Source organism: Benincasa hispida, chromosome 10, assembly GCF_027475165.1.
Source record: "Benincasa hispida cultivar pf3 chromosome 10, pf3_genome.v1.1, whole genome shotgun sequence".
Lineage (NCBI taxonomy): Eukaryota > Viridiplantae > Streptophyta > Magnoliopsida > Cucurbitales > Cucurbitaceae > Benincasa > Benincasa hispida.
Window position 1 is genome coordinate 28436199 of NC_143487.1, and position 10541 is coordinate 28446739.

The 10541-nt window shown below is 38.6% G+C and overlaps 2 protein-coding genes across 4 annotated transcripts in view; one reads left to right on the forward strand and one right to left on the reverse strand.

The window, feature by feature from the left end:
• LOC120090367 (RNA-binding (RRM/RBD/RNP motifs) family protein) overlaps positions 1–7198 on the reverse strand; it is a 28184-nt gene extending 20986 nt beyond the window's left edge. For 2 of the 3 annotated variants that reach the window (XM_039047980.2, XM_090305957.1), the window contains exons 1-2: positions 6669–7122; positions 6500–6569 (exon numbers count right to left, since the gene is read on the reverse strand). The gene's annotated coding sequence lies outside the window, so the exon portion shown is untranslated. Of the gene's footprint in view, positions 1–6499; positions 6570–6668 lie in introns of all 3 variants that reach the window. The other variant, XM_090305958.1, reaches the window with a different exon arrangement.
• On the forward strand, positions 4404–5192 carry LOC150033244 (uncharacterized). Its single transcript, XM_090306336.1, has one exon. It carries the CDS (start codon positions 4404–4406, stop codon positions 5190–5192), a length of 789 nt encoding a protein of 262 aa, XP_090162462.1.
• Positions 7199–10541: the final 3343 nt, after the last annotated feature.

Sequence of the window (10541 nt, forward strand, 5' to 3'; positions counted from 1 at the left end):
TGTCCCTCTCAAGGGCACAACTATTATGGCTGGTAGAGCAGGCATCTAAGCTAGCAGCAAACTCGAGTAATCATTATTTCCTCAACAAAGACAGAGGATGCGATGGAGTTACAAGTTTATCCAAGTTCAAGGATAGCTCAAGCTGGGTTTTGAGGTTTGTTGTGTAGCCTTCAACCGAAGGTCCGTGTTTTATTCATGTCCCAGAAAGTCCAAAGCATCAAGGTTGGTTTTCCTTCATTGGTATGATCAAAAGTTTCTTAAAAAAAAGTGAGGATTCATGCCTACTATCAAAGAAGAACTATTCAGCCCCAGAGTATCCCAACAAAGCTACATCAATGCCAAATCCTCAAGTCAAAAAAGGAACAAGTTTTGCGGATGTGGTAAAAGGAAAAGAAGACCTCAAGTGGAAAGTTTTGGGGGGTGGATCTCAATAAAAAATCTACCTTTAGATTTTTGGAACAGAAGCATCTTTGAAGCTATTGGAGCCTACTTTGGAGGGCTTGAAAAAAATTGCATTAGACACTCTCAACCTTACCAATTGTGTTGATGCAAGAATTCAGATTGCTAGAAATTTGTGTGGTTACATGCCAGTAACGATTGAAATAAAAGATGAAATTAGAGGGAATATCTTCTTGAATTTTGGGGATATAGAATGTCTAGACCCTCCCACAATAGTTAAAGATGAGTTATTTGTACCCAATTTTTCAAATCCGATTGATTTAGTCCGATTAAATCAAGTAATGAAGGACGAAGGAGTCGTGGTCAATGAGCTGGAAAATGAATGGTCATTCCTTGAATCCAAGAGTCCAAACCAAATTTCTTAAGGAATCCCATTGCTTTTCTGGAAAAAGCTCCGCAACAGCCGCTTAGGAAGACGAAGAGAGAGTCTTCATTAATTGACACACAAGTCTCTAAGGAAGATGAAAAGTCCTCTCTGAGAAGGACACAGAAGCCAGATCAACCACCCTGTGTTGAAATGATTCCCTGTTCAGCAGTGGAAAGGCCCTCTTTTGAAAAAATGCGGAATACGAAGCATCACCCTCATGTGGAAGACACACCTTGCTTAGAAGAAGCCGAAGAGTCACCTGGAATTAAAGAAAAAAGAAAAAGCGGACGATTCATGTACTACTCGGCCCCTCTCTCCTCCTTTGGGTGGTAAAAAGTCCAAATTAATTATTAGCACTCCAGCACATGACTTTAATGAGGCAGCTGTTAATTTTGAGAATATAGACAGCCAGGCCTTTGGCATTCAGCCTTAATCTGCCGATCATTTAATTTCCCCGACAACCCAAAAGTCTCTGAAGGATTTGGAAGTTGATTCAGCCTCATTCTCCAAGAGGAGCACGCACCTCCTCAAACCATTCCCCAAACACTTTGCAAGAAGATGAAGCTCCTCATTTAAATCATGGTCCCTAATTGCAAATTCAGACTTTCTGGAGGACTGTTGCGCCAGGATGCAACTTCCAATTGCCAAGACCAAAAGGTTAGTAATTCCTCCTCCTAATAACTTCACGTACTCCTCATTTTGTCAAAAACTTAGACCCATCTTTCCCTTCTGTGCAAGGATAATGAAGACCAAGCCGAAACTGATATGAACTTGAACCTTCTTTTTCACAGTGAAGAGGTTCAGGAGACAGAGAATCTAAAAGCCCCTACTCCAACCCCTCCAACCTTTTCTGACATGCCACATGAGCTCAATTCCTTCTTGGAAATTTGTGATATTGTCCTGGCTTAATCAGGACTGGAATTCTGCCACTTCTACTAATTTTCTGATTTAAGAGGCCCAAATGAAGATCATGTCATGGAATACTAGGGGCCTTGGTGATAAAACAAAAAGATTGGTTATAAAGAGACTCTGAAAAAAGTAAATCCGGACATTGTTTTGCTTCAAGAATCAAAAAAGGATAGCTTCGACCTTCCATTCATAAAAAGCATATGGAGCTCAAAGGATGTATGTTGGACTTTCGTGGAAGCGCAAGGCAGATCAGGGGGCATCCTGACTTTGTGGGATGAAAGCAAGATTTCAGTCTCTGAGATTGTTAAGGCAGAATTCTCATTAACAATAAAATGCCATACCATTTGTAAGAAAGTGTGTTGGATAACAAATGTTTATGGTCCAAACAACCACAGGGAAAGAGAGAGATTGTGGTCCGAATTAACTTCCGTAGCAGAAAGCTGTGAAGATGCTTGGTGTCTTGGTAGGGACTTTACATTCGAAGAAGGCAAGAAAGATTTCCAATAGGAAGAGCAACTAGAGAAATCAGGCACTTTAACAATTTCATTAGGATTTCAAACTTACTTGAAATTCCAATGTCAAATGGAAGATACACTTGGTCACAAGAAGGTAAAATAACTTCAAGATCGCTCATTGACAGATTCTTCATCTCAAACAAATGGGATGATCTCTTTGAAAACTCAAGAGTTTCAAGACAAGCTAGACCAATTTCTGACCACTTTCCACTATTATTGAAGCTGGAGCTTCGAATGGGGACCTTCTCCATTTAGATTTTGTAATAGTTGGTTAAAAAACAAAGGATTGTTGTAGGATAATCGAAAGATCCTTAAGTATGGGAAGTCAACAAGGATGGACTGGTTTTGTCTTCTCAGCCAGATTAAGAAGATTGAAGCAAGCCCTAAAAAGATGGTTACTGGAAGAAACAAAACGACAGAAAGCTAATGAAGATGCAATTTTGGAAGAGATAAGAAGAAGAGACTTGACAGTGGAAAGTCAAGAAGAGCTCTTAATAGAGGAGGATTTAAGAATTTCCTTAAAAGCAGACTTAATATCCCTTTATCAAACGGAGGAAAGAGATCTTATACAAAAAAGTAAGCTGAATTGGTTACAATTGGGGGATGAGAATACAACTTTTTTCCATCGTTTCCTTGCGGCCAAAAAAGAAAAAGCTTAATTACCAAACTGATTAATGATCAAGGAGAACCAACAAAGTCTTTCAGAGAAGTAGAAGCCCTAATATTGGGTTTCTATAGCAGTCTTTACTCTAAAAACCAGGGCTCACGTTCACTTCCTCAAAATTTGGGTTGGCCAAGGGTTTCTACCGATCAGAATAGGCAGCTGATTTCCAGTTTTAACCTAGCAGAAATTAAGGAAGCAATAAAGATGTTGGGAAGAAACAAAGCACTAGGTCCGGATGGTTTTACCATTGAATTTATACTAAAATTCTGGAACCTATTAAAAGACAATCTGAAGGGCATCTTCGATGAGTTTTACCACAATGGAAAGCTCAATTCATGTATCAAAGAAAACTTCATTTGCCTAATCCAAAAGAAGACAAAGGCAGTCTCAGTGAAAGATTTCAGACCTATCAGTTTATCTACTATAGTCTATAAGATTATAGCCAAAGTTCTTGCGGAAAGACTTAAGAAAGTAATGCCTAGCCTAATATCTCAAAGTGCATTCATTGAAGGTAGGCAAATCCTTGACCCGATTTTAATAGCCAACGAGGTAGTAGAAGACTATAGAAGCAAGAAGAAAAAAGGCTGGATTCTAAAACTTGATCTTGAAAAACCTTTTGACAGAGTGGATTGGGAATTTCTTGAAAAAACCCTTCATGAAAGGAACTTCCACTCCAAATGGATTTCTTGGATTTTGGGTTGTATTTCTAATCCAATGTTCTCCATCTTCCTAAATGGAAGACCAAGAGGTAGAATTAAAGCTACAAGGGGAATTAGACAAGGGGACCCCCTCTCTCCCTTTCTTTCCCTTTTGGTTAGTGATTTGCTAAGTGTGTTGGTTGACAGAACCCGGGAAAAAGGATTGTTCGAAGGCTTTGTGGTTGGAAAAGACAAGGTACAGCTTTCCATTCTTCAATTTACTGATGATACTTTGCTATTTTGTAAGTATGATGATGACATGCTAGACACTCTTAGAAAAAGCATTGCACTTTTTTAGTGGTGTTCCGGTCAAAAGGTTAATTGGGAAAAATCTGTCATTTGTGGGATTAATATTGAAGATTTCAAGTTGAGGGCAGTAGCTTCAAGGCTGAATTGTCAACTAGCACACCTTCCCTTCTTATATGTGGGCCTTCCCCTTGGGGGGCATCCAAAAAAAGTAGATTTTTGGCGGCCGGTTATTGATAAAGTGCATAAGAAACTTGACAAGTAGAGAAGATATAATTTATCAAGGGGTGGAAGAGCTACTTTGTGTAAATCAGTCCTTTCCAATCTACCAACCTACTACATGTCCTCTTTCTCGATGCCTGAAAAAGTGATATCAGCCTTAGAAAGGGCCATCAGAAATTTCTTTTGGGAAGGCCACAAAGGTGGTAAGATAAATCATCTTTCGAAGTGGGAGCTAGTATCTAAAAACCAAGAAGATGGGGGTCTCGGGCTAGGAGGACTGAAAGCTTAACTTGGCCCTTTTAACCAAATGGGGCTGGCGGTTTATGAAAGAACAAACCTCCTTGTTGAATCAAGTCATCACAAGTATCCATGGCAGCAGCCACTTCGGTTGGCACACATCCGGCAAGGCTCATTGTAGTCTCCGCAGTCCTCAGATCAGTATGTCAAGGTTATGGATGAAAGTTGAGATTTTGGCAGCCTTTAAATTGGGAAATGGAAACAGAATTGTATTTTGGCAAGACCCTTGGCTGGATTCTTCTACTTTAAAAGACAGATTCCCTTCCTTGTTTGGTTTAACCACCAACCCCAATGGTTCAGTCTCAAACTATTGGGACTCTCATACTTCTTCATGGTCCATCAACTTCAGAAGAGCCTTAAAGGAAGAAGAGATCCTAGAGTTCCAAATCTTATTAGCTTTGGTGGTCAAGAAAGAAGTAAACACTAGGCAAGATACTCGCATTTGGTCCCTTGAAACTAATGGCTCCTTCTCAATTAAATCACTGGTAAACCACCTCTCTTTGGCCTCTCCACTTTCAACTAGCCTTCAAAAGGGTCTTTGGAAGTCCAACAGCCCAAGGCGAGTTAATATAACAATTTGGATAATGCTTTTTGGAGCCCCTAATTGCTCCTCTGTGCTGCAACGGAAGCTGCCTTCTTTTTATATCTCCCCCAATTGTTGTGTCCAATGCAAATCAACTGAGGAAGATCTTCAACGCCTCTTCTTCAATTGTATTTTCGCCATTAATTGCTGGAGAGCACTTCTCAACTGCTTCACCACTTCTTGGGTCTTCGACAACTCCTTCAAAAGCAATGTACAGCAACTACTTTCTTGACCAACTCTCAAGAAAAACTCAAATTTACTTTGGATTAATGGAACAAAAGTAGTGTTGGCTGAAATTTGATTTGAAAGAAACCAAAGAGTGTTCAACAGTAAGGAAACTCCTGGGTTTGCTCGATTTGAGGTGGCAAAGCTCAATGCTTCTCTTTGGTGCTCCTTCTCTAAATGTTTTGAAGCTTACTCCTTACAAGACATAAGTTTAAATTGGCAGGCATTCATTCAAATGGAAGCCTAGCTGGCGGCTCTTCTAGTTCGGTTGTTCGATGTGGCAGCATCTCTAGTTTTTTCTTTGTCACTTTTGTTGTAATTGTTATCTTTGTTGTATTCTTGGATGTATGCAGTTTCAGCTTGTGAAGCATTTGTTTGTTCTTTTTTCATTGTTGTTTGCTAGTTTTATAAAGTTCCCTCTGTTTTGTTGGATATGATGAGGGCACTATGGGGTGTCAACCTAGTTGAGATGCCCGGGTGCGCCTGCTGATCCTTTGGTTTCAATTTTGGTTATTTGTATTCGCCTTTATTTTCAAGTACACATCTCCTGTACTGTCTCTTAATGATTAATAAAGGCCATTTCCTTTTAAAAAAAACATTATAAAATGGCTCTATACCATGCATGTACATACATCTTAGATTCTCAAATCAGACATAATCTCATAGGATAACCTATATTCGTCTCATGCTAGCATTCAAACATAATCTCATAGAATACACATACTCATCTCATGCTAGCGTTCAAACATAATCTCATAGAATAACACATACTCATCTCATGCTAGCATTCAAACATAATCTCATAGAATAAGACATACTCATCTCATGCTAGAAATCAAATATCTATATGCGCATTTAATCCCTCGAGTCATTATATCAAAGAAGACGTACATCAATCATACCATCAACCAAGCATGCTATTAATCAGTCATACTATTAACTTATTTTACTAGCGTACACCTAATGTCTGACCCGTGGGCAGTTCTAGTAGTAAGATTACTTACCTATAATTGCAAACTCTAAAAACTAACAAGCTTAACCTCTTTCTTGCCCAACAAAACCTTGAATCAAACCAAGCATAGTTTCAAAACCACCAATCCTAAACCAAAAGCTCTCAACAACTTACGAAAACCCAAAGGATCTAACTTAAATCACCCAAAAAAAAAGACACCAGGACACCTCAAGATCCAAACCTAACACCCAAACATCATGGCAAATTATTTTAGGCCACAGCCTATGGTTCAGTCAAACTTAAATCGAGTAATTCATAAACATACAACATGTTTAACAACCCAAACGAGTTTAGAGCCTTACCCTTCACCAAAATTCGTCGACTACACCTTTAATCGGCTGGACGACAACTTCAACAACCTGAAATTTTGCACTAACATCCAAAATACAACAAGTACCAACAAATCAAGGCCAAACTCTAATGACTACTCAAAATCCTCAAGAGACCCAATCAAAAACAATTTAAACTTACCCTTAATCCAAGATTCCGACGAAGACCAAAGCAGTGGTGGCCGAATGTCAAACTGAACGAGGGGCGGCGACGGCAGAAGTGGCGCGACTGCAGTGGCGGAGGGGCGGCGGACGCGAGGATCCAGAGTACGGGGCTGAGCTTCTGCAGCGGCGCGGCGGGAGTGGGCTGGGTCGGCGGCGACGGTGAGCAGCTGGAGACGGTGGGCGGACGTGTGGTTGATGCAGGGATCGCGCGACTGGGCTTGATGGCTCGTTCGGTCTACGGCCTTCGACGGCTGGTGAACGCAGCTTGAACCGACGGTCTTCGACGGCTGGCGGAGACGGCTCGGACTGACGGCGGGCGAAACGCTCGTGGCTAGAAGCGGCGAGCTGAAGGGAGGGCGGCGGCTGCTAGGGCACGTGAACGGCAAAGAGAAAGGGGGGAATAAAAAGAAAATAATAATATATAAAAGAATAAAATATAAATAAAATAAAATACTTTATTTTATTCTATTATATTTTATATCATGTTTTATTCTTTTCCTTAAATTTCTAATCTCTTTTTCCCTCACAATTTCCGATTAAAAAAGAATTTAACTAACCCTCTTCAAAAGAAATTAATTCTTGACATTAATTTCAAATTAAATTTGGACAACATAAATTTCCAAAATTACACTTAAATTTTCAAAAATCCAAAAATGTCCTTTAATACTAGCAGTTACTGAAATTACATTAAAAACTAAAATTCGAGGTGTTACATGAGAATAATGGCCGAATAATTGAGCGTTATCAACCAGTTTTATGAGCAATATGTGAGCGGTATGAGGTTTTAAAACTGGTTTATCAACTAGACACCGTAGGTTAAATCCAAATATAAATGTTATACTTGGATAAACACCAAGACTTAGGTTGTTTAATTAGCCACAACATTCCTAAGTAAAGATATACCGAAAAAAATATTAGAACACTTTAGTGGGAGTTTAATAGCACATAGGATATGTTATTAAAACGCTTCAATGGGAATTTGATAACGCTTCAATATGAGATTAATAACATATACGATATGTTGTTTTTAGCTCTTGCATCCTTAAGAGTTCACAATCGACATTCATGTTTCGCTTCGTGTCACCCTAGGAGTGACCTCCATCAGAAAGTGTTTACATAAATCGAGATTATGGTGAATAGGGGATGTTGTTCACAGTAAAATGAAAAATGATCTCACATCCTAAGATGTTCACACTGTGGGATCCGTGCAACACTTCGTGTCGATTATACCTCGACTGCTCCATTTGGAAAGTGTTTGCATTGGATCAAGATCAAGGTGAATAAAGGGAAGTTGTTCAATGTAAAATCAAATATATGATATATTGATTTCAACTCTCACGTCCCTAGAAAGTTCACACGGTGAGGTCCATACAACGCTTTATGTCGATTATACCTCGATTGCTCCATTCGAAAAGTGTTTGTATGGGTCAAGATTAAGGTGAATGGGGGAAGTAGTTCATAGTAAGTAGGTGAAGGATATGTGTCACCACATCCTGTGGTCTCTTCTGTTTGTTTGGACCGTGAGATTCCTATGTTGCGCTTGTTGGTTAGCTTTATGCGGTCCTTGCTAGTTGTTTAACGACGACTATCCCCTTGGAGGGTTGTAACATGGGATTCAGAACAACTCAAACTCTAGAAATGGATAGGATTTCTTAGGTCATTTTCCAACCTTAACTTTCTAATTCGGTGGCATCGTTGGGGCCAACCTCTAAGGTCTGAAAAATGGAGGGTTACACTTACAAGATTACTAAAGTGTTAGTAAGTTCTAACCGATAACAGTAGTTAAATGACTATCGGAATGTGAGTTATTCTAGAGATAGTATTTAGTCAAGAATGTCTTGCTTTAGTGAAGGAGTATTTGACTGCCACTCGGTAGCACTTATTCTGACTCACTATAGTATCATCGCAAAAATAATGAAATTTGGATACATTATTACTTTGTTAAGACTTGATGGGTTTAAAAGCAATTCACCAATAAAGAAATTGTTTATTGTCCAAAATGACTAGTTCCTTGATACAATTGTTGGCTTCAGATAAATTAACTGAGGACAATTATGCTACATGGAAATCAAATTTGAATACAATACTGGTGATAGACGATTTAAGATTCGCTTCGACAAAGAATGTCCTCCCATCCCTAACTCAAATGAAAACTGAACTGTTCGGGATGCATACGACAAATGGACGAAGGCGAATGAAAAAGCCCATGCCTACATTCTTGCCAACATACCTGATGTTTTGACTAAGAAACACGAAAGCATGAGTACTGCCAAAGAGATTATGGAATCTCTACAAGGGATGTTTGGACAACCGTCCTTCTCCCCGAGACATGATGCTATCAAATATGTTTGCAACTGTCGAATGAAAGAAGGGCCTCTTCTGTTAGAGAACATGTCCTAGACATGATGGTCCATTTTAGTGTGGCAAAGGTAAACGGAGCTGTTGTAGATGAGAGGAGTCAAATCGGTTTTATTTTAGAGTCTCTTCTGAAGATCTTCTTGCAATTTTGCACCAATGCGTTAATGAACAAGATAGAATACAACCTTACTACACTTCTCAAGGAGCTACAGGCTTTTCAGTCCATTTTGAAAACAAAAGAACAAGTAGTGCAGGTAAATGTTGCACTATTGAGAAAAGAGGATCGTCCTTTAAAAAGTCTGATATTGCTTCTTCTTCTGAGAATAAGAGTATTCCCTTGAAGAAGAACAAGGGGAAAGGGGAGGAAAAAAACTTCTACTGGCCACAAATGCAAGGCCAAAGCTGTAGACAAAGGAAAATATTTCTACTGTAGCGAGGACATGCACTGGAAGAGAAACTGCCCAAAATACCTTGCAGAGAAAAAAGCGAAGAAAGCAAAACAAGTAAACTACTTCCTAAGGCCATTTCAAATATTTAGATATTTAAAATGGCTGAAAAATATTAAGGTAAAAGATGTATTCTGGTACTTATCTTTGGTAATTAAGATTATTGTCAGATCATGTCTTGATGAGATTAAGAAGGTTAAAAGTGGTCATCTAAATAAGTTAGAAGACAAATATTTTAACTCTATGTGTGTCTTATCTTGAAGACAAGATGATCAAAAGAACTAAAGAACCCTTAAAAGCTTATACATACAGATCTTTATCAACCCTTAAAAGCTTATACATACAGATCTTTTTCAACCCTTAAGAGCTTATACATACAGATCTTTATGGTCTAGGGAATGTTAAAGCATAAGGAAAGGTATGGATATTTCAATAGTTATTCTAAAGTACAATTGTATTTACCTAAGTTGTAAGTTTAGAACACTTGAAAGGTTCAAGGTGTATAAAACTTGTTAGGTAAAATAAGCAAAACACTTTGATTGGATCGAAGTAGAGAGTACAGAAACTCAGAGATTTTCAGGGCTATTTTGATAGAACGTGAAATCTAGTGACAATTCTCTACATCTAATTATCTTAATCGTTTGAAAGTCATTCCATTTGAAGGTGTTTCTGAAACTCCATATGAGACATGGAGAGCTCATAAAATCTGTTTATGATATGTAAAAGATGTTTGCATAGTTTAGAAATCTGGAATAGATCGGCACATATGTTAGTGTCGAAACCTTAAGTATTGGAATATCGTTCAGATGGCATGCCTATCTGTAAGCAACCCAAAAGTAGTATATTTTTCAAGTAAGAGAAAATCAAGTGTTTATGTTGACAAATGCTAAATTTTTCTAGAAAAGTATAAGAGATCACCATATATTTTCCATAAAAAGCAAAGTGTATATCAATAAGAGTTATTTATTAAAGCTGTCACTGTAACAAAAGTTGTTTGGACAGGTTAGATGCATCTTACTCAAAGAGTTTAGGGTACCTTGATATAG